The sequence below is a fragment of the Oncorhynchus keta genome, chromosome 27 (genome assembly GCF_023373465.1).
Source record: "Oncorhynchus keta strain PuntledgeMale-10-30-2019 chromosome 27, Oket_V2, whole genome shotgun sequence".
Classification (NCBI taxonomy): Eukaryota; Metazoa; Chordata; class Actinopteri; order Salmoniformes; family Salmonidae; genus Oncorhynchus; species Oncorhynchus keta.
The window spans coordinates 47,181,803-47,207,079 of record NC_068447.1 but is presented as its reverse complement, the minus strand read 5'-3'; the positions used below and the strand labels follow the sequence as shown (position 1 = coordinate 47,207,079).

The following is a 25,277-nucleotide window of genomic DNA, read 5'->3' as shown; positions in this document are numbered from 1 at the left end:
CCCACATCATCTTTGGGCAAGTACATAACAATCCCAGGGCTGACATCTCCTAAAAAAATAGTTCATTCAGAACCTTTCTTTTGGTATTTAATGCCTCTATAATCAATATCAGCTTAATAGAAAAACAGAACAGTAATATTAAATGAAACTAAGCTTTTGAAAAGTACAGACACACTAAAGTAGCCAACATATATACTATATGTAATGAAATAGACAGGTAAAACTCTTAATTTCAAGAAGTCTACATACATTAACGCCCACTGTCCACATGGGGTTCATTAAATACGGTGGACTTTGAGCTATTTCCTTCCTGCAGTGGAAAAACATGTCAGAAGAAAGACAGATCCAAGCTAAGTTATATAACCCACTCAATTCAATAGGAAATAATTAAACACGATTCAAATATTGTACGTAATAGGTTACTCAAGGTCCCTCATTTCAAACAAAGCCTTTTTACTTCGGCTCCAAGATTACATTTTTGTATTTTCTGTAACCTGAGATTGACTGAAAGGCTATGCAAGCCTATACTTTGGAGAGGAAGTTATGGGGGAAGTCAAGGCATTGCTGAAGGTTGAAGAAAGAGCCACAGAAACAGAACCAAGATATAGAACACCCTCCAAAGGCCCCCGATTTTTCATACTATATTTCATATTGTCCATAAACAACCAATGTGACATTTTGGAGGGAACTGTCGGTGTGTGAATAATTATTTTAGCTTAGGTTTTAGCCTTGTAAAATAAAAATTAAAAAACTCTGCAAGGATTTAAGGGACTGGGTTCTAATGATGGAAATACATTGGTTAGCAGTAGTCGTGCATGAGAGTGGTCTGGTTTTTCTATGGAGTACAGAGATTATTGTGGGGTTGTTTTGCTTTGGAATCCGAGACTCTGTGGCATTATGAAGCCGTCACATAACGGCTTTCCTGTCACAAGGCTGTCTGTTGCCATTCATTTGCTTTTTCCGCAACTCTTCAGGCTCTATGGCATTATGCTGGCGTACCAAATGCAAGAGATTTCACTATTGCGGTTGAAAAGCTTTCAAAAGATGAGAACACTGCGGGACTAAAAGAAGGGAGGGTTCAAACCTGTGGTTTCAGACATGGGCCCTTCAAAATACGCAGTGGTGCCATTCTGAGGAAACTAGCCCTAGACCTACTTCTGTGAATAAGAACATGGAGATGGAACTGGGGGTTTAAGAAGGGGGGGGGCATTCTAAACGCCCCCCCGTCAGCCAGCTAGGGTTCCTACAGCTGGAGAGCACATTCCAAAGATCTTTACGAAAAAAGACAGAGGAAAAAAAAAATCAAGGTTACAAAGGAACCCCGGGAGATACAGTCCCGTCCCATCCCCCCCGGCTGTTCCTTTTCAATGAATACACAAGGTGATGGGTATGTCTTTGAGAGTGTGCTTCTCTGTCTGAATCTGCCCCTCGGGGGGGAGGGGGGATCCCTTTACTATACGTCTTGTCGAGACAGCAGCAGAAGACGAAAGAGACGGAGAAGCGGGAGAGTGAAAGAGCGAGAACCCATGGAGTGCAGAGGTTTATTGTAAACAGGATATGGAGCTGCCTTTTGAGAGGGGGACGTCACTCAAGGGGCGACCAATGATCCCTGTAAATCGCCTTTACTCAATTCACCTGATGCAACAAATCAAAGAAGTAACTTTTCACGGTTCCACCATCTAGGTAGGATGTAACTTTTCACGGTTCCACCATCTAGGTAGGATGTAACTTTTTACGGTTCCACCATCTAGGGAGGATGTAACTTTTTACGGTTCCACCATCTAGGTAGGATGTAACTTTTCACGGTTCCACCATCTAGGTAGGATGTAACTTTTCACGGTTCCACCATCTAGGTAGGATGTAACTTTTCATGGTTCCACCATCTAGGTAGGATGTAACTTTTTACGGTTCCACCATCTAGGTAGGATGTAACTTTTTACGGTTCCACCATCTAGGGAGGATGTAACTTTTTACGGTTCCACCATCTAGGTAGGATGTAACTTTTCACGGTTCCACCATCTAGGTAGGATATAACTTTTCACAGTTACACCAGCAGGGTTTACCTTTTCTACAGAGTCCAGATTTATATCTGAGAGTTGGGGGAACCTTTCTTCAACACTTCTCCTGCCTTTGCCTAATGGTTTACTGTGTGTGTTCTACCCTGGGTATGTCTCAGGCACGCATACACGTACATACACACGCATGCACGTACCAAACATGCAGACTCCATACAAGAGGCTTTTTTTTTTTTTTTTTTTTTTTATTCAGAAGGGGTTAGCTAGGTCCCCTTGCAATACTATACAATCCCCCCTCAATATGTTTAGCTGAGTTTCTTTTCTTCAGCTCCCTCCCTGCATTACGTCACAGAAGAGCTATTCCAGCAGAGCTGGGGGGATTAGGGAGTGAAGACAGTGAAACCCCAGAGTAAACCGAAGCTCCCCCCCAGCGCACATACTTTTAGTTATTATCTCCCACCGCCAACGGGAACAGAGCCTAGCTTTTCAGACCTATTCAGTAGGTGTATAAAAAGCCACTTTTTCTTCTCCGGGTATTGTTAATGTACAATGTATTCTCCTCTCCTGGCTGGTGCATAGAGAGTGGTGGGAGCTGTCTCGCTTGTGCCATTGTGTGTTTTCTTATGAGTCAACCTTTGTGTGCAGCCTTCGGAGGAGGAGGAGGATGTGTGTATGTGTGCGGTTGTCGTGCCTGCTGGTTTACCTCCTGCTACTGTAAATCACGTCAAAGACTGTGCTTAAAGATGGACCAACTGCAGAAGCAATAGGCCCTTCTGAGCTACACAGAAATATGGGGGAAATGTAAAGTATCAATATTGATGACAGATTAAGTAAATAGACTTGTGGTTCTGGTAGTGGACAAAGCATACAGCAAACATACACCGAGTGTTCAAAACTTAAAAAAAAAAACACTTTCCTAATACTGAGTTGCAACCCCTTTTCCCCTCAGACCAGTCTAAACTCTAACAAGGTGTCAAAAGCGTTCCACAGGGATGCTGGCCCATGTTGACTCCAATGCTTCCCACAGTTGTGTCAAGTGACATCAAAAAGAGATTATAGCGTTCACCTGGATTCACCTAGTCAGTCTATCATGGAAAGAGCAGGTGTTCATAATGTTTTGTACACAGTGTACTGTGGGGTCTGAAATGATTGACACCCTTGAAAAAATAACTGTATAAAATAAATAATTGAAATAATGAACTGTATTGTATTGGGAAATGATATTATTTTATATTACTACAATTGCTCAGCGAAAGAGAATTTGTTTTAACAAGTGATAAAACGTTCAAAATTTGTAAGGAGTCAAAATGATTTGTAATACCTTCCAATGCCTCACTGTGCGAGGAAAACAGCACTGAGCCTCTTTCTAAAATGTTTTATGAGTTAGAGAACATTGGGAGGGATCTTAGACCATTCCTCCATACAGAACCCTTCCAGATCCTTGATATCCTTAGTATGCACTTATGGACTGCCCTCTTCAATTAAAACCACACATTTTCAATGGGTTTCAAATCCAGAGACTGAGATGGGCATAGAACAATTTTGATGTTGTGGCTAATTAATACTTTTTGTGGATGTGCTTGTCATTATTGTCTTGTTTTAGCCTCCTGGCAGAGGCAACCAGGTTTTTGGGTAAAATGTCCTGCTACTGGGTAAAGTTCGTGATGCCATTGACCTTAAAGTGTAACTGCCTCCTTAGAATCAACTTCTTGGTTACAAATGGCCTATGTGCCATCAGTATGAATCATAAACATTAATTATAGTGTCAAGATTTACTAGTAAGTGTAAATAGGATAATTTTGGTCATAAATGTCAGTCGTGTCCAAAACAAGATGTGGAAGTGAGTGTGTCACGACGGGTATGGATGGCTTACATGCCCACTTTTGCCAATTCCACTACTGTTCAAAAGTTTGGGGTCACTTAGAAATGTCCTTGTTTTTGAAATATATCGTTTTTTTTTGTCCATTCAAATAACATCAAATGGATCAGAAATGCAGTGTAGAGACATTGTTAATGTTGTAAATGACTATTGTAGCTGGATACGGCAGAGTTTTTATGGAATATCTACATAGGCGTACAGAGGCCCATTATCAGCAACCATCACTCCTGTGTTCCAATGGCACGTTGTGTTAGCTAATCCAAGTTTATCATTTTAAAAGGCCAATTGATCATTAGACCTTCCTGCAGTCAGCATGCCAATTGCACACACCATCAACACTTGAGACATCTGTGACATTGTGTTGTGTGACAACTGCACATTTTAGTGGCCTTTTATTTTCCCCAGCACAAGGGGCACCTGTGTAATGATCATGATGTTTAATCAGCTTCATTGATATGCCACACCTGTCAGGTGGTTACATTATCTTGGCAAAGGAGAAATGCTCACTAACAGGCATGTAAATAAGCTTTTTGTGCATATGGAACATTTTGAGGATATTTTATTATTATTATTATATTATTATTATATTATTATTATTATATTATTTTATTTCAGCTCATGAAACATGGGAACAAAACTTCACGTTACATTTATAGTAAAGACATACATACTGTAATAAAACATTTGGAGAGTATCATTCATTTTTGCTAATCTTTTATCAAGGATGTCAACCATTTCAGACTCCACTGTACATACAGCACAAACATTTACAGTTGTAACAAAATGACCCTTGAAATTGACACCCTTTGCTGATATACTCCATAATTTCTGACACTTAAAAAAATACTAATCCAATACATTGCAACATCTCTTAAAAAATGTAAAACTTCTTCAACACCCTTGCTTTAGTACCAAGAAAACAAGTGAAATCTCAGCTGCCAACAACTCTGAACAGTAATACATGCAGCTGTATTCTATGGAATGGAATTTACAAGGGGAGTAATTACGAGACAGTGCTGCAGACCGCAGTGAGAGGGGGAATGTAGTATTTGATGGAGCAGCCGCCCAGCTCTCATTGGGTAGTTCATTAAAACAGTGCAGCAGCTGTACAGTAAAACATGAATACTCCCAGTAGTGGCAGCATGGAGGCCGGGCGGACGGTTAGCCCCCCCCGTGGTGACACATTATTTATTTCATGTTGATCATGTCGCCAGTGCCCGGGGCTCCATTACCTGAGTTCCAGACTACACTCTGATGGTAATTGTTTGCTTTAGTTATCTTGTTAAAGTCAGAATGTTTTCAATAATATTTTTGGGAAAATGGTTGGTGATGTCACCATATCGTTAAGGGTGACATTTTCCTGTCGCAATGGCACACACGCTGTGAGCGTGAACGTTTTCAATATACAGAATGAGTCAAATCTATCCAATGTAACCTAGAGGGGTTGAGTTTAATGCGGAAGACACATTTCGGTTGAATGCATTCAGTTGTGCAACTGACTAGGTATCCCCTTTCCCTTTATGCTGTAACTTTTCCTCTCTGCAAGGATCCATGAGGATCTTGCTCTTTCCCAACAATGCAGTAGTACTAGAAAACATTTATGAACAAGTCAAGTGGAACAAAAACACAAGAAATAGGAATAAGAACAACACAGGAAAGTAAGTGAGCTATATGCAGGGTCAGTGCCAATACCATATTTGCAGGGATACTGGAGTGGTAGGGTAAGGTAACTGGTTATGCATGTGTATAGAGTGAGTATGAGTGAGTGAGTAGAATGTGCATAGAGTGAGTGTGTGAGTGTGCATAGGGACAGTGCAAAAATAAAATAGAAGGGTCAATGCAGACAGTCCATGTAGCCAATTTACACAAACATGTTATTCAATCATTTCATCCAAACTGCTCTTCGTAGCCAGGCACTAAAGAAAAACTTGGTTCTATTTTTGATGCTTGTCCTGCCTCTCCCATCTCCTCATTGGTTTATAGGAGCATATGTGACTCACCCCCTGGATTCAGTCTTATGTAGCAAAATGTTTAATTGTGTTCTTTACATTGCAGCAAAGTAGAGACTCAGAGCTCCAAAATTGTATATCATATACTGCATTTTTGAGGAACAATGGGAAAGTAATTCTGCTTTGAAAGTTGATAAACTTGTAAACTCACTTGAGAAAATGGCCTTTGAATGTTTTGTTATCTACTGAAGAGCTATTCCTTGTCTACACCCATTCAACATCGTTCACACCCTCTTAAGCTTCAGTCTCACCCATCTTGTTTCGCTCTTGGAGTGTTCAGAGCACACACTTGACGCTCTGGCCAATGATTTGTTTAGATGAATTGTGGTCCACACTCCAGTACAGTTTGTGGTGGTAATGCAATGGCGCACGCGCGTCTATTCAGCATGTTATGGCTTGTGGATAGAAACTGTTCAGCAGCCTGTTGGTGTCAGACTTGATGCGCCGGTACCGCTTGCCGTGCGGAAGCAAATTGAAGAGTCTATAGCTTGGGTGGCTGGAGTCTAACAATTTTCCGGGCCTTCCTTTCACGTCGCCTGAAATATATCCTGGATAGAAGGGAGCTTTGCCCCAGTGATGTACTAGGCTGTCCACACCCCCCACAATCAGCTCCTTGGTCTTACTGACATTTAGGGAGAGTATGTTGTCCTGGCACCACACTGCCAGGTCACTGACGACCTCCCCTCCTCCCTCCCTCCCAATTGAGATTGCATCATCTATGGATCTGTTGGTGCGGTATGCAAATTTGAGTGGGTCTAGATTGTCTGGGATGATGGAATGCCATAACCAGCTTTCAAAGCATTTCATGATTACAAATGTGAGTGCTAGATGGCGAAGCCCAAGATAGCACCGACAGAGATGGTCGCCTCGCTTCAAGTTCTTATGAAACTTTGCAGTATTTCGTTTTTTTATGTATTATTTCTTACATTGTTACCCCAGGACATCTTAAGTCTTATTACATACAGCCGGGAAGAACTATTGGATATAAGAGCAACGTCAACTTACCAACATTACGGCCAGGAATAAGACTTTCCCGAAGCGGATCCTCTGTTCGGACCACCACCCAGGACAATGGATCTAATTCCAGTAGTCGGAAAAAACAACAGCGCCACAGAAGGGGCAGATGAAGCGGCCACCTGGTCAGGCTCCGTAGACGTGCACATCGCCCACCGCTCCCGAGTATACTACTAGCCAATGTCCAGTCTCTTGACACCAAGGTAGACAAAATTCGAGTAAGGGTTGCCTTCCAGAGAGACATCAGAGATTGTAACATTCTCTGTTTCACGGAATCATGGCTCTCTTGGGATATGTTGTCGGAATCGGTTCAGCTACCAGGCTTCTCCATGCAACGCGCCGACAGAGATAAACACCTCTCTGGGAAAAGGAAGGGCGGGGGCGTATGCTTCATGATTAACGACTCATGGTGTAATCATAAGAACATACAGGAATTCAAGTCCAAAGCCCTCCCCCACCCTCCCTTCGGCAAATCCAACCACAACGCCATCTTGCTCCTACCGTCTTTATAGGCAGAAACTCAAACAGGATGTATCAGTGACGAGAACCATTCAACGCTGGTCCGACCAATCGGAAGCCAAGCTTCAAGATTGTTTTGATCACACGGACTGGGAAATGTTCCGGGAAGCATCAAGAGAACAACATCAACATATATGCTGACTCGGTGAGTGTGTTAATTAATAAAGAAGTGCATTGGAGATGTTGTACCCACTGTGACTATTAAAACTTACCATAACCAGAAAACGTGGATGGATGGCGGGGTCTACAGGAAATCAGGGACCACAAAAAGAAAATCAGCTATGTCCCGGACACTGACGTCACACTTCCAGACAAACTAAACACCTTCTTTGCCCACTTTGATGATAATAAAGTGCCACCCTTGCGGCCCGCTAACAAACTGCCCCCTACCCCCACCCCGCTCTCTGTGTGGCTGATGTGAGTAAAACATTTTAACGTGTTAACCCTTGCAAGGCTGCTGGCCCAGACGGCATCCCTAGCTGCGTCCTTAGAGCATGCGCAGATCAGCTAGCTGGTGTGTTTACGGACATATTCAATCCCTCCCTATCAAAGGCAGTTGTCCCCACATGCTTCAAGATGGCTACCATTGTTGCTGTACGCATGAAGGCAAAGATAACTGAACTAAATGACTACCGCCCCATAGCACTCACTTCGGTCATCATGAAGTGCTTTGCGAAACTAGTCAAGGGTCATATCACCTCCACCTTACCGACCACAACCGGAAACAACATCACCACTTCGCTGACCCTCAACACTGGGGCCCCACAAGGGTGCGTGCTCAGCCCCCTCCTGTACTCCCTGTTCCCCCACGACTGCGTGGCCAAGCACACCTCCAACTCAATCATCAAGTTTCTAGACAACACAACAGTAGTAGACTTGATTACCAACAACGACAAGACAGCCTACAGGGAGGAGGTGAGGGCACTCGGAGTATGGTGTCAGGAAAACAACCTCTCACTCAACATCAACAAAACAAAGAAGATGATTGTGGACTTCAGGAAACAGCAGAGGGAGCACCCCCCTATCCACATCGAAGGGACAGCAGTGGAGAAGGTAGAACGTTTTAAGTTCCTCATCATACACCACAGACAAACTGAAATGGTCCACCCACACAGACAGTGCGGTGAAGAAGGTGCCTCTTCAACCTTAGGAGGCTGAAGAAATGTGTATTGTGATTCAAAACCCTGACAAACTTTTACAGATGCACAATCAAGACCATCCTGTCGAGCTGTATCACAGCCTGGTACTGCAACTGCACCGCCCTCAACGGCAAGGCTCTCCAGAGGGTAGTCCGGTCTGCACAACGCATCACCGGGGCAAACTACCTACCCTCCATGATACTGAAGGGATTAAACCAAGACCTTATACCTTTTAAAGGGTTAATACATTGTGTTATGATAAACTGTTATGTCCCCTCTCAGGAGACCTCTGTGTGTGTATTAACACCTGTTTTGAGTGTTGTGCCCTTCAGACACCATCAGAAGCTCAGACTCCTCCTGTCTGGGCCCCACCGTGGCTATCTGAGAATACGACTGGTTTTCTGAGAATACAAGGCTGCCGCAGGCCTGATGAAAACAGCCACCTGTCAGAGTATGCTTCGACTCATTCACCTTGTTATGACCCTATACTTGTGATGAAAGGTCAAGTTTCGGTCAAACCCACTTCTAAGCTTTTAACTGCTGACAAGACGGTTGTTGCTGTCAGGGGGTGGTTAGATTTATTAAAATGTTGTTGCCAGGGAAAGTCAGGCAAGGGGAATTGGGGAGGCGAAGTTACTGTACTCTGTACCAACTTCTGCCTACAATTGTATTACTAAAGGATACTTTTAATACTTAAAAAGTGTCTGTTTCCTTTCCATTACTAATATATGTTTGATAATTATATAGACCTGATCATCTGTGGAAGAAACTGACCAACAACACCCGATATTACAGGAAGGCCATAAAGATCATCAAGGACATCAACTACCCAAGCCACTTCCTGTTCACACCACTACCATCCATAAGGGGAGGTCAGTACAGGTGCATCAAAGCTGGGATCGAGAGACTGAAAAACAGCTTCTATCTCAAGGCCATCAGACTGCTAAACAGCCATCACTAACTCAGAGAGGCTGCTGCCTACATTGAAACCCAATCACTGGCCACTTGAATAAATGGATCACTAGTCACTTTATACAATGCCACTTTAATAATGTTTACATATCTATCATCACATGTATACACACTGTATTTTATAACATCTACTGCACCTTGCCGCTCGGCCATTGCTCATCCATATACTTACATGTACATATTCTCATTCACCCCTTTAGATTTGTGTGTATTAGGTAGTTGTTGGGGAATGGTTACATTACTTGTTAGATATTACTGCACTGTCGGAACTAGAAGAACAAGCATTTCGCTACACTCGCATTAACATCTGCTAACCCTGTGTATGCGACAAATAACATTGATTCGATTTACAGGGTGGTAGTCATTGTGGCAGTTAGCATTAGAGTTCTTGGGAACAGGAACGATGGGGGTCCGCTTGAGATGTGGGAATTACAGGCTCTGACAAGGAGAAGTTGAAAATTACCATGAATATGCCAGCCAGCTGTTTTGCGCACGCTCTAAGAACGTACCCTGGAATTCCGCCCTGCCCCGCAGCCTTACTAACTTCTCCAAAACTCTGTGCTCTGATGTCGCTGATGGCTATTACTGGCCTACCAAACTTGCTAACAGCCAGTTGCTAATGGTCTGGTACTCAACACTCTATTGTCCCTCTAATCACTCTAACATCAATTCAAATGCAATCGAAAATCAAATGAAACACTTCATGAGAGCCCTGGCATTCAGAGTTTGATCAGAATAGGTTCACCTGATGCACAGCGAGAGCCAGCTCCTCATAGCTGGTTGATGCATGGAATGAAATAAGAGTTCCTATAAGCCCAAGTTGCGCAACATTTCTTTAGGCTATACTATACAATTCTGTGAATGAATAGTTTTGAGACCATCAGCTTTCTATAGGCTAGGCCTAAGATATTTATTGATCAAGTTTCCTAATATTATGCACATTGCTTCCCTTTACAACTGGAGTATCCTACCTGCCTGGCATGAAGAGTAACCGGAAAAAGAGTCTTCCATTCGCTATTCAAGTGCATACGCGTGACATGTCATTTTTCCCCCTGCCCTTGTTACGACAGGTGCATGATAATGGCCCATTCTAAATCAAAACCAATTTCACACATACAGTACCAGCCAAAAGTTTGGACACACTCATTCAAGGGATTTTAAAAAAATAATTTAAAACTATTTTCAACATTGTAGATTAATAGTGAAGACGTCAAAACTATGAAATAACCCTTTTGGAATCATGTAGTAGCCAAAGTGTTATACAAATCAAAATATATTTTATATTTAAGATTCTTCAAAGTAGCCACCTTTTGACTTGATGACAGCTTTGCATACTCTTGGCATTCTCTCAAACAGCTTCACCTGGAATGCTTTTCCAACAGTCTAGAAGGAGTTCCCAAATATGCTGAGCACTTGTTGGCTGCTTTTCCTTCACTCTGCGGTCCAACTCATCCCAAACCATCTCAATTGGGTTGAGGTCGAGGCCAGGTCATCTGATGCAGCACTCCATCACTGTCCTTCTTGGTCAAATAGCCCTTACACAGCCTGGAGGTGTGTTGGTTCATTGTCCTGTTGAAAATCAAATGATAGTGGGACTAAGCGCAAACCAGATTTCGATGCCGTATCGCTGTGGTAGCCATGCTGGTTAAGTGCGCCTCGGAGATCGTCCGTTCACCTACTCAACGTCTCACAAATACATTGTGGTTGGAACCAAATATCTCAAATTTGGACAGATTTCCACCGGTCTAATGTCCATTGCTCGTGTTTCTTAGCCCATGCAAATCTCTTCCTCTTATTATTGGTGTCCTTTAGTAGTGGTTTCTTTGCAGAAATTCGACCACGAAGGCCTGATTCATGCAGTCTCCTCTGAACAGTTGATGTTGAGATGCATCTGTTACTTGAACTCTGTGAAGCATTTATTTGGGCTGCAATTTCTGAGGCTGATAACTTTAATGAACTTATCCTCTGCAGCAGAGGTAACTCTGGGCCTTTCCATTCCTGTGGCGGTCCTCATGAGCGACAGTTTCATCATAGCGCTTGATGGTTTTTACAACTGCACTTGAAGAAACGTTTAAAGTTCTTGAAATGTTCCAGATTGACTGACCTTCATGTACAAAAGTAATGATGAACTGTCACCTCTCTTTGCTTATTTGAGCTGTTCTTGCCATAATATGGACTTGGTCTTATACCAAATATGGCTATCTTCTGTATACCACCCCTACCTTGTCACAAACACATTATGAAGGAAAGAAATTCCACAAATGGACTTTTAACAAGGCATACCTCTTAACTTCTTGGATATAGGGGGCGCTCTTTTAATTTATGGATAAAAAAGCATTCCCGTTTTAAACAAGATATTTTGTCACGAAAAGATGCTCGACTATGCATATAATTGACAGCTTTGGAAAGAAAACACTGACGTTTCCAAATCTGCAAAGATATTATCTGTGAGTGCCACAGAACTGATGCTACAGGCGAAACCAAGATGAAATTTCAAACAGGAAATGCCCCAGATTTTGAATGCGCTTTGTTCCAATGTCTCCTTATATGGCTGTGAATGCGCAAGGAATGAGCCTACACTTTCTGTCGTTTCCCCAAGGTGTCTGCAGCATTGTGACGTATTTGTAGGCATATCATTGGAAGATTGACCATAAGAGACTACATTTACCAGGTGCTCCGGTTGGTGTCCTCCATTGCAATTATTGCGTAATCTCCAGCTGCGTGTATTTTACCATTTGCTTCAGAGGAGAAACCAAACTGCCACAAATGACTTATCATCAAATAGATATGTGAAAAACACCTTGAGGATTGATTCTAAACAACGTTTGCCATGTTTCTGTCGATATTATGGAGTTAATTTGGAAAAAAGTTCGGCGTTGTAATGACTGAAATTTCATTTTTTTTTCTCAGCCAAACGTGATGAACAAAACGGAGCGATTTCTCTCCTACACAAATAATCTTTTGGGAAAAACTGAACATTTGCTATCTAACTGAGAGTCTCCTCATTGAAAACATCTGAAGTTCTTCAAAGGTAAATTATTTTATTTGAATGCTTTTCTTGTTTTTGTGAAAATGATGCCTGCTGAATGCTAGGCTTAATGCTATGCTAGCTATCAATACTCTTACACAAATGCTTGTGTAGCTATGGTTGAAAAGCATATTTTGAAAATCTGAGATGACAGTGTTGTTAACAAAAGGTTGTAAGCCAATATATTTATTTCATTTCATTTGCGATTTTCATGAATAGTTAACGTTGCGTTATGGTAATGAGCTTGAGGCTATAATTATGCTCCCGGATACGGGATTGCTCGACGCAACAGGTTAATTGAAATGCATTTCAGGTGACTATCTCATGAAGCTGGTTGAGAGAATGCCAAGCATGTGCAAAGCTGTCATCAAGGCAAAGGGTAGCTACTTTGAAGAATCTCAAATATATGTTGAATTGTTTAATGCTGTTTTTGTTACTACATGATTCCATATGGGTTATTTCAAAGTGTTGATGTCTTCACTATTATTCTACAATGTAGTAAATTGTAAAAATAAAGGAAAACTGTTGAATGAGTAGGTGTGTCCAAACTTTTGACGAGTACTGTATATTATTTAGTATATGTAACGACAAGATCAAATTAAGAAAAGTCTAACGGGTGAGAATATTAGCACTTGTAAATGATGCACAGTGTGTGCCGTCTCAGGCAAGAAACAGCATATGCATTTTTTTGCAATTCTTTTCAAATCATAGTCGCATGCACCATGTAGCCTAGCCCATAGGCCTATATGTTTTGATAAGGTTTGTATCACAACTGAAGGGACTGCAGAGCTCATAGCCTACAGAACCTAGTAGTGAAACATGTTCCTATAAGCCCAGTAATTGCACATTTACATGAGAAAACAGAGTTTTAACTGGACACTATTTAAAAGAGGATCCCAGCTTTCCGGTGCTGCTATATTTATTGCTCAATTCTTAATATTAAGCACATTAATCTGCTTTACAACCGGTGTCCCATCAGCTTTCTATAGGCTCGGCCTGGCACACCCTGATCTGTTTCACCTGTCTTTGTGCTGGTCTCCACCCCCCACCAGGTGTATCCCATCTCCCCTCTTTATCCCCTGTGTATTTACACCTGGTTTTCTGTTTGTCTGTTACCAGTTTGTCTTGTCCCGTCAAGTCCTACCAGCGTGTTCCCATGTTTCCTATACGCTAGTTTTTCTTAGTCTTCCCAGTTCTGACCTGCCTGTCCTGATCCTGCCTGCCGTCCTGTACCTGCCTGACTCTAATTTGGATTACGACCCTGCCTTGACTTATCTTTTGCCTGCCCCTTGAACTATAATAAACTCAGACTCGTACTATCTGCCTCATGTGTTCGCATCTGGGTCTTAGCCTGAGCCTTGATAAGGCCTAATATATCTATTTCTTAACTTTCCTAATATTACGCACATTGCTTCGCTTTAGAACTGGCGTAGCCTACTTGGCTGGCATATTTTTTTTTACGTAAACGTGGGAAGAGCTTCCTCCATTAGCTTTTCGAGTACAGGCTACGGATGACATGATTTTTTTGTGGATGAAAATAATTCCACATATATATTAGTATGGTAAAGACCAGATTAAATTGAGAATAGTCTGTTGGTTGAGAATATTATCAAATGCTTGTCAAATTGTGAATGAGATGCAACTTTTTCAAAATCATACATTTTTATCACATTTTTAAAAAACCTTTATTTAACTAGGCAAGTCAGTTAAGAACAAATTCTAATTTACAATGACGGCCTAGGAACACCGGGTTAACTGCCTTGTTCGAGCTTGCAACCTTTCGGTTACTGGCTCAACGCTCTAACCACTAGGCTACCTGCCACCCCAAAAGAGTTGCATCATGCAGCCTTAGAATGTATTAGAACTCAAAACATATTGCCTAAGGTTTGTATCACGACTAAAGTTGCATAAATAACTATACTAAGCATATAGGAGGACCTGTTTCAAATGAGCACTTTGTTAACTTCTTGGTGACAGGGGGCAGTATTTTCACATCCGGATGAAATGCATGCCCAAATTAAACTGCCTGCTACTCATCCCCAGAAGATAAGATATGCATATTATTAGTAGATTTTGATAGAAAACACTACGAAGTTTCTAAAACTGTTTGAATCATGTCTGTGAGTATAATAGAAGATTTAATTGGGAATCCAGATTTCTTAGGAACCTTCTTGCAGTTCCTACCGCTTCCACTGGATGTCACCCGTCTTTAGAAATTGGTTGAGGTTTTTCCTTTGTGTAATGAAGAAGTAGCCCTGTTAAAACAGAGGGTCGCTTCAAGTGTACTGTTAGATAGAGGTGCGTGACCAGAAAGGTAGCGTCAGTTTGTTTTCTTCCTGTATTGAACACAGATCATCCCGTCTTCAATTTGATCAATTATTTACTTTAAAAAATACCTAAAGTTGTATTACAAAAGTAGTTTGAAATGTTTTGGAAAAGTTTACAGGTAACTTTTGAGATATTTTGTTGCAAGTTGGAACCAGTGTTTTTCTGGATCAAACACGCCAAATAAATTAACATTTTGGATAAATATCAACGGAATTAATCAAACAAAAGGACCATTTGTGATGTTTATGGGACATATTGGAGTGCCAACAAAAGAAGCGCGTCAAAGGTAAGGCATGATTTATATTTTTATTTCTGCGTTTTGTGTCGCGTCTGCAGGGTTGAAATATGTTTTCTCTCTTTGTTTATGAAGGTGCTACTCTCAGATAATTGCATCGTTTGCTTTCGCCGAAAAGTATTTTTGAAATCTGGCATGTTGGCTGGATTCACAACACGAGTAGCTCTAATTTGGTATCTTACATGTGTGATTTCATGAAAGTTAGATTTTTATAGTAATTTAATTGAATTTGGCGCTCTGCATTTTCACTGGCTTTTGGCCAGGTGATATCCCAGAGGTTAAACGCTCAACACAGAAGAGTTGCATGTGCACACTCCCTTGCACTGCTTCTTGACACACTTCTCGTTTAAACCGGAAGCCAGCCGCACCAATGTGTCAGAGGAAACACTGGCAACCGTGTCAGCATGCATGCGCCAGGCCTGCCACAGGAGTCACTAGAGCGCGATAGGACAAGGACATCCCCTAACCCGGACGATGCTGGGCCAAAGGGTGCGTCGCCTCATGGGTCTTCGGGTCGCGGCTGGCTGTTACACAGCCCGGGATCAAACCTGGATCTGTAGTGACACCTCAAGCACTGCAGTGCCTTAGACCGCTGCGCCACTCGGGAGGCCCTTACATTTTGGCTTTTGATTGGGACAGCAGCAAACCTTCACTGTGGGGACAATGTTGGCTATGCATTTCCTAACGAAGCCAATGAACGAAGTGCTTAGCTCGATGCTATCAGCGGAGTCCCAGAACATATTCCAATTACCGCCGTGTCTTTGCGAGAGGAAAACGTCCGTTTGTCAGAAATGGATCATTCTATGTTTCTTCAAATATAAGAATATCATGCGTATTTGTTCGATAATGTATGTAATATTTTGAGAAACACATTAGGAACCAAAATCATCTGACATGAATTGAGTCAGAACTTAACTTGCACACAAACAACAACAAATCTATGAGCATTGAAGCATTGGTTCAGTACTTTTTTCCCAAACTGCTGAGAAGTCTTTTAATTTGGCTGCATGATTTATGCTGAATAGAGTAAAAAACCTTGAACATCATTCTCCCTGGGTCTGTTGGTTAATGGAACAAACAGATTCATACACGTCTGGACCTACTGTAGAGAAACTCAATGTTTCCCTTGTGGAGGGAGTTAAGAATGGTGCATAGAAATGCCAGGTGTCCACAGAAAACGTGGCTAATATGACAGGATTCTAAAGCTCTGCCCTTCAATACATTGTAGGAAAGTATGCCGTAAAAAAAAAGGCCATTGGGGTTGTTTGAGTTAGTTGAATAATTGAGAACATTTATTTGGCATAGAGACATGTTTAGCTCTTTCAGTGATTCCACTCTCTCATTCCAAAGTTCTATAACCTCATCCCCTATAATAGTGACCTGGCGCCGTTTTGGCACCGGTGTCAATCCAAAAAGTTGGTCGGTATGAAGTCACTCCTTTTGTAACAGTGTTCTTTCAGTGCTGTCCTTTCTTCTGGGGAGAGAGGGACAAGGTTGTCCAAATTAATTGGATCAATGATTAAGAGGGAGCCATCTCACTTGACTAGGCTTAGACAATAGGCACAAAAATACTCTACATAGGAGCCAGGGGTAAATTTACACTTGAATTACATAAGGAAGAATAGGCAGGATAAAGCAGTGAATGCCTATCTGTGTGGGGTCTACATGGAGGTCTTTCGCCTTTGCTCACACATTGTTGTTGACATGAGGGACTTGAAATATTCATTTGGGGAAGAAATGAATGTAGGACAATCTCAGTAAATGTGTTTTTCCCCTCATACAAATAATTAACAGGCTGTCTTTCCCAGTACTTCTACCGCTCAACCTGGTCAAGTCTTGTTACAAATGGCATAAAAAAGGCATTTGTTTGAAATGCATTGGTTTCGGTTGTTTAAAACATGGTATTTAAATTCAGTGATTTGTCCCGAATGAACATGGTCTGACATCAGGCCTACAGATGTACTATCAGAAAAACATCTAGCACTAAATGGGAACGCAATCTCTGCAAACCAAATGTAACTGTATGCTTTGAGATCTAAGGTTGTTGATATTTGCAGTAATGTCAATGGATAAAGTGCATGGAAGTTGTGTGTTTCTCAATGAAGAATGTTGTCTTCAAAGTTTGCAACCTGGCAACTCGTACTACCATAGCCACTAAATCACTACCAGCTTCTGCGTCCTCTTTGCTGTTGAGAAAATGCACTTTCAGTCAACCTACCTAGAAAAATAAAGGTATACAAAAGAGGGCACTCACTGCCGGGTTTCTCAATGAGTACATTAATGGACTTCATAACAACATGAGGAATGAAGACATTTCACACCGCATTCCTTTGGGGGAAAGCATAAGTGACTTTCCCTCTCTCAAAAGAACCACTCGTCATTGTATTTGAGTTGACTAGCTTAGACACAAAAGATACTTTAGCAAAATGGGGGAGAAAAAAATGTTAAAGAAAATATCTGGTTTCAAATCACATGTTCATAAATCGGTGGGAATGTGTATTTCCTTGATACTAGTCACTATTTGATCGAGCTAGCTAATTGGGTGCATTCCACTAGGGAAGAATATATGATTAGACCAAAACTAACCAGTAAGGGGTATCTTTCACAATTCTTCTAAAATATCAATAAATCATTCTAAATTCTCAACCCAGTTGGGAAATGTCAAACCAAGCATCTGTTGGTATGGCAACAGCACCGCCCTCGACCGCATGGCACTACAGAGGGTTGTGCGGACAGCCCAGTACATCACTGGGGCAGAGCACCCTGCAATCCAGCACCTCTATATCAGGTGGTGTGAAAAGAAGGCCCAGAAAATCGTCAGACCCCAACCACCCAAGCCAAAGACTATTTTCTTTGCTGCCGGTACCGGTGAATCAAGTCCGACACCAACAGGCTCTTGAACGTCTTCTACCGCCTATCAATACAACTAATAAATAGCTACACAGACTGAGTTTACTTTTTATCTCTGCACACTCACTGGGCCCTATACACTCGCACACACTGTCACACCAACACACAAACACTCACTCCATCATTTGCTCACTCACACATAATATGCACATACATTTATACAGACTCTACACACCCACTCACATAAACTGTTGCTACTCTGTTTATCTTATAGCCTGTCCCCTTACATATCTACCTCTAACCCTACAGTATGCCTGCATATGTAAATATGGAATTGAATCTGACTTTTTAAATATTTTCTGTATACAGTATGCATACCTAATTACTTTGTGTATTCAATATTCTTATTTCTTGTGTGTTTTTCTTTCTTTCTAGTAACACATTGTTATGGATTACTCCATTGTTGGGTTTTTGACTTTGCAGGAAAGGCATTTCACTTTTAATTGCGCATGTGACATTAAAACTTAAAAAGGCACCCCTATTTCAACGTAATTCATTCCCTAGAGCGGAAATGCTCGTTTATGTTCCACCTTCCGATAATGGTGATTTCCACGTGGAGTCCAGAAAAATAAACAAACAGGGAACTGACAGTTGTCAGTGAAGTTTTCCAGCTTCCTAACCTTATCTAGCTAGCTAACGTTATCGGTTGTTGATGTTTTTTTCTTTACTACGTACACCGTATTTAAAAGATTAGCCAGCTGGCTAGGCTATGCTGCTTCTGAAGCTGGATTTGTCATAAGCATTTAGTGAAGACTTCACCACAGATGGAAACCAGTATCTTTGTCGTCGTCATCTATTGTTACCTTTGGTATCTTGAATAACAGACATACGTTTTTCTACATTGCGATAGACACGGTGCAACCTTTGGTAGGTAGGCTGCTGGCAGGCTTCGGTACAGCAAAGCCAAGTCAGTCCTTGCTCATGGTTCTCAAAGGGAAGTGAAATGATAAGACTACAATGACTTTGCACGTTGCAAATAACATGTAACAACACCATGAGCGCATTGGACATGAAACATCAATACAAATGTTCTTCTGCGTGTGCCTGTGCATTAGAAGATAGACACTGTGGTTTCTAGCTGCACCAATCAAAGTAGTAAAGTGTGTAATGAAGCGGGAATTTAGTGGTCAAAACCAGTCATCTTGGAGCGACGGGGGGAGCAGGGATGCAAAATGCAAACATATTACGCAATTATACCGTTTGTGAAATGGTCAGATATAAATACACATATGTTTTTAATACAGAATAGCTCTAACATAAGTGAAAATTGACAACAATGGAGAGGTGCAAAAACATACATTTGCACCCCATGTTTGTATCTGTTCCATGGCTCAGGAGACCAAGTAGACACAAGACTGTTCGGCTAAACTCAGTAGCGAAGAAGAATAGGCTCTAGGCATTGTGTTTCAGCTGAAAACAATAGAATTTTGCTTTTCCAAAAAAACAATAAAAAAAAAAAACATGTTTTTATTGTCAGTCAAATAGGAGCTGGTGCCCCAATGGCTTGCACAGCTCTTAAAGTATGTGCAGATGGTGGAACACAGGAAGGAGGGACAACAAAGAGAAGTGGGCAGGATGAAGGGATGGGGAGTTGGAGAAATGAAAATGTATTGTGTATTAGTGTCAAATCTGCGGGAGAGCGCACACAAAGGCCTCCTCAACCTTCATTGGCAGGCTAATTGAGTTAATGATGCACATTCCCTATCCAGTAGCCCCAGCCATCTGTCCCTACAGTACATAATTTCATTAAGTAGCTGCAGGTGAGTGTGCTGCAATTACCTTAAATCCACCATTTTGAAATGCTAGCGCTACAGAGTGGGTGAAAAAACAAGCTGGCCATGGTGTACAACTAATTGTTCCATTACACTAAATGCTGAGTGCAGAAAGGATAATCAGACGGCTCTGTTGGTTCTTTGCCGCCAAATAACATGCTACATAAATACTGTTTGTCTGTTTCGGGTGCTGATGTGTCTAAACCGTCAAACAATGTCAAAACACCTGCATGCGTAGAGATGTGGGTCATTCCATGAAATTAGTCCCTTTGATATTAGATATTAGTAGAGAACTCAATAAATCGTATTTTTAATATGAATATGCATTTTGACATGTCCATCCATCAATCCACTTAAAATTCACACATTTCTCCATGTTTCACCATCATTGTTAAAGCCCTAGTTTTTCTGTTGCTTTGACAGTCATTTCTGAAGATTATTATTTATTTCATATTGATTAGTGATTCATTTACATCTGTCCCTCATTTTAAGGTAAACCCTGTTCCGTGAACTGAACTCTCGTTTTAATATGGTAAAACTAAAATATTTTTTTCAAAAGAAACATTTAACATATAGCCAAACCATAGAGTAAAAGCAGGTGAGCTGTTACTATTCTTGTGTTTTGTGGTGGAAAACTAAGCGGGTTAAGCATAACACATCAACCCTGTTACCCATAGACAGAAAGGCTAGAAATAGTTATTATTATTAAATAGTTGACTAATTACATTTTTTGAGGTGAAGCTTGCATTCCCCCTGTCACAAGGCATATTTAAGAAGAAATCATCGACCCAGTCACGGTCAACCCGGTTACTTTTTTTTGCCATTTAATATGCAATTACTGTAGTCATTTTGTTATTTAACCTCTTGAGATTGGAAAACGTGTTTTTTAAGTTAAGAATGTGGTCATTATGACAATGTTAAAATATCACAAAATCAAAAATGTTTGGGACCAAGTCGCACTCTCAAAAGGCCCTGAATTGGTGGCAAGCCCAGTTGCCTTCACTGAAAAGCTTCCTTGTGGCGAGATATTGGGAAAACTGTCACCGTCAGTGCAGATTGCACAGTCGGTGTTTTCTCCAGATGTCCACGTGTGATATTTTATTGTCCCAATGCAAATTCATTGTGTGTGTGTGTGTGTGTGTGTGTGTGTGTGTGTGTGTGTGTGTGTGTGTGGTACATACCTGCGCTCTGAGTTCTTGTCCTGGGAGAGGACCGGTCTATCAGTTGGTGCTCTGTTGGACGGCTTCTTGATGTTTCTCTGTGAACAGAAATATCAAGGAAATGAATCATCTTGATCATTAACACTTTACACAAGTATAGAGACAACTACACTTGGTCACATAAAGAACTGCAATAACAGTGCAAGCTGTGGTTAATGATTATCTACACCCCAAAATGAACACCTCAGATTATTCCAAAATAATTATGCAATGGATCATTTACAACTCATTCCTAATATGTGGCTGTCTGAGACAATACTTTGTGAGAAAGGTCATAGTAAAACCATTCACCTTCAACTCATCCATCAGCTGATAAGGGATGAAGTCATGAGGGGGAGGGGCCAACAGTAGATTTTTGAATTTAGCTTGGCCTTCTTCCACCCTCTGATTGGCTGGAGGAGGAGTGGAGTCCTCCTCTTGTCCAGCAAAGACTCCTGTGCTTGGGGGATGTATATATTGTTTTGTACAAAAGCAGACGGAAACGGTAAGACACAAATAGCATAAACCAATTGAATACGCTATGTGACATCATTTTTACAATCCTTCTGTTCTTTTTCTAGTATATTATAATTCATTGTAGCTGAACAGTTCAAGTGAAACGCTACAGCACAAGTCTGCCTTATACTTTGTCTCAGTCAGGCTGTTATTTATTTTCCTTTCACTTTTTGGTATTGAGTCTCCCTGGAAACCACAGGCACGGTGACTCCGTATGGCATCATTTAAGGAAGCGTTAAGTGGATGAGAGCCCTTTTCTGGCAGTGCTCAGGCAGCGCTTTCTCTGGTCGAGAGGCTCATTTACTTAATGCACCCGACGCTGAAATAGCGATGACTTCAGCTAGCTAGCTCACTGAGAGTGGTAGAGTGGAACCATTGGTACTGTACAATAAGGCACAAAAGCACAAAGGGAGGGAAATAGCTCATTAGTGCAATTTGCCGTTGTTTTTAAGAAAAGAAAATAACTCAAGAGGATACCATTTCGCAGAGAAAAATAGGATTTACCTTGATGGGGTTGATGCTAAAATAGGGACTGCATCTCCAGATATAGAAGACCACAAGTATCTTCAGCAAATAACATCAAGTGAGCCAACGTTAATGTTGCTACATGATGCTAGCCCACATGTACGACAACTGATGATATCCTAATATGGATGCAAAACACACATCCCATGAGTTTACTACTGATTGGATTTATATAGCGCTTTTCTACCAACCGAGATACTCAAAGCACTTTACATAGTAGGGGGAAAATGCACCTCATCCACCACCTGGATGATGCACAGCGACCGTTTTCTTGTGCCAGAACACTCACCACACATTAGCTACAGAGGTGAGGAGTGATATACACCAATTAAGGAATGAGGGGGATGATTAGGTGGCCATGATGGAATGGGGCCAGGTTGGGAATTTAGTCATGACACCAGAGTTAAATCATCCCTACTCTTACGGTAAGTGCCATGAGATTTTTAATGACCACAGAGTAAGGACAGATGTTTAATGTCCAATCCGAAAGACAGTACCCTACACAGCGCAATATCCACTTCACTGCCCTGGGATCTCCTTAGACCAGAGGAAAGAGTGCCCCCTACTGTCCCTCCAACACCACTTCCAGCAGCATCTGGTCTCCCATCCAGGGACTGACCTGGACCAACCCTACTTGGCTTCAGAGGCAAGCCATCCGTGGGATGCAGGGTGGTAGGCTGCTGGCTAGGATCGTTTGACCTCCCGGCACTGCGCAGCCAGCGGCTAATTAGCATACTCTCCTGCACCCCAGGAGAGTGAACACTGAGGGAAGAGGCAGACCGAGAAAGGGAGCGTGAGTGAGGGGAAAGAGAGAGACGAGAGGATAATGGAAGGGAGAGAGAAAGGGGCTGAGGAGGAGAGAGGGGTAGAGAGGACACTGAGGGAAGAGGGGCGGGAGTGTGGGGAAAGGGAGGGAGAGAGGATAATGGAAGGGAGAGAGAAAGGGGTTGAGGAGGAGAGGGGTAGAGAGGACACTGAGGGAAGAGGGGCGGGAGTGTGGGGAAAGGGAGGGAGAGAGGATAATGGAAGGGATAGAGAAAGGGGGTAAATACAGGGTTGTTGCCAAGAATCGGGGATGAAAGAGTAGGTACGGAGAGAACAATTGAGTTATGGAGAGAAGGTGAGAAAGGAGTAAGTAAACTAGAGAAAAATTAGAGATAAAAGCTAGAAAGGTAGGAGAGAAGGAGTAATTAAGAGTTTACAGAAGCAGCACACTGGAGTACATTAGTGCCTGTAACAAAACACTGTTCAGACATAACACTTTTGAGCATTAGCTGTGATTATATCCCATTTCATGGGCTAGTCATCACATAAGAGGTGGGCATTCTCCTCGGAGAAAATTGATTGGCTTTATCGACCTAGCAAGCTGGATTGAATCTTTTGAAATTAGGTTTACAGTTAAATATTACTCACGTCTGTGTCAGCCACTCTGAATATAACCAGCCCAAATAGACAGATTTAGCTGCAATGTTTTAAATATATACTAAATTCTCACCCACCACCAATTTGCAGCTGTCATGCTCATTGCTCTTTGATGTCTGAAATACAACAAATCCTCACCACCCTCAATTCAAGCGTTCCGTCAACAAATACTGGGGAAGATGCCTTGAAGAGTGTTTGCTTCAAAGTATGGGAAGTTGCCCTTTTAGTGAGAAAGTGAACCATTTGACTTGTCAACTAAAAATATGTTGTCTTTTACACAAAGGTTATATACTGATATACTGTAAGATAAAATCATATCGATTCCGACACTGCTCTTCCTTTATCCAAAGCATTGAAAAAGACCATCATTTCACCTTATGAGGGACTCTTTTTCCAACCACGGAACAATATTCATGACCAAAAAGTTGTTCGTTTTAATAATAGAAAATTGCATATGCCTAAGCTTACTTTTTACCGGAACAGTAAAAAGTATCAGTCTACGTCCCAAAAGGTATTTTATATGACTTCAATAGAGTAATGTAACCACTGAATATTCATGACCAAAGTCTACGTCCCAAACGTTATTTTATGTGACTTCAATAGAGTAATGTAACCACTGAATATTCATGACCAAAGTCTACGTCCCAAACGTTATTTTATGTGACTTCAATAGAGTAATGTAACCACTGAATATTCATGACCAAAGTCTACGTCCCAAACGTTATTTTATGTGACTTCAATAGAGTAATGTAACCACTGAATATTCATGACCAAAGTCTACGTCCCATAAGTTATTTTATATGACTTCAATAGAGTAATGTAACCACTGAATATTTGTGACCGAAAAGTTGTTCATTCTGATAACAGAAAATTGCACAAGCCTCCGCATGGCCTACTTTTTCCAAGAACAGCAACAGATAAAATGCCTACTTGGAGAATAGCTACATGGGTGAAAATGTCTCACTTTGTACTGTAAGTTCTTTAATATGACTTCAATAGAGTTACAGGGGGGGGGGGCTTCATAAAATGACCTTCCACATCAAGTCAGAACAAAACAGGCATATAAGGACAGGCAGGCTTACTTCAGGTGAACTGCCATGTCATCTTGATAAGTAGTTTTTCTACTGAACTGTCACTACTTGCTGTTATTGAAGTTGAATAAGTCATGAAAGTTAAATGTAAAGGGGTGATTAAAAGCATAATACATTGGAGGTAAACCATCATCTGTAATGGATGAGTGTGTGAGATAATTTTGTTGTCAATAGACACATTCCAATTATCATATAGTAAATTATCAACTTAGAAATTCGAGATTCACTCAGAGCACGGGGCCTCTATTGCTCTAATTATGCTGTGCGGTCTTGTCATCCCTTATGTCACCAAACTGCTGTCTCTAACCTCTTCCTTTTCTTCAGTCAACAGTCAGTCAATAGCTCCAAAACCAGTGCAATCCATTCTACAACATCCGTCCTTGTACTGACAGGCTATTGCGACTCAACTCTCTTTTCAAAACATTGTTTTTAGTGTGGTTGTATACTCTGGCTGCTGTCAGATTGTTTGGGTGTGAGAGCCCAACAGGTCCTGTAACGGTTCAGTTCAAATGTAAGCAATAGGGTCGTGACCTCAACATCAAGGTGTCACTTTTAATAACACTGAAACACAAGATGAAAGCCAGGTGAAGGACTATCGCACCGAGCTGTTTTGCCAGAGAAGAGCCTTCAAGACAGTCAGTCAC

The 25,277-nt window shown here is 41.5% G+C and overlaps 1 protein-coding gene across 7 annotated transcripts in view; it reads right to left on the bottom strand.

Moving 5' to 3' along the window:
• LOC118360217 (MORN repeat-containing protein 1-like) overlaps positions 1-25,277 on the bottom strand; it is a 110,404-nt gene that overhangs the window by 46,193 nt on the left and 38,934 nt on the right. For 6 of the 7 annotated variants that reach the window (XR_004820828.2, XM_035739484.2, XM_035739486.2 and 3 more), the window contains 2 exons: positions 21,392-21,534; positions 21,062-21,138 (listed from right to left, as the gene is read on the bottom strand). Coding sequence is in view for 6 of the 7 variants with exons in the window: in XM_035739484.2 (XP_035595377.1) it covers positions 21,062-21,138; positions 21,392-21,534 (220 nt within the window). In the remaining variant the exon portion in view is untranslated. Of the gene's footprint in view, positions 1-16,488; positions 16,673-21,061; positions 21,139-21,391; positions 21,535-25,277 lie in introns of those variants that run through there. The other variant, XM_035739488.2, reaches the window with a different exon arrangement.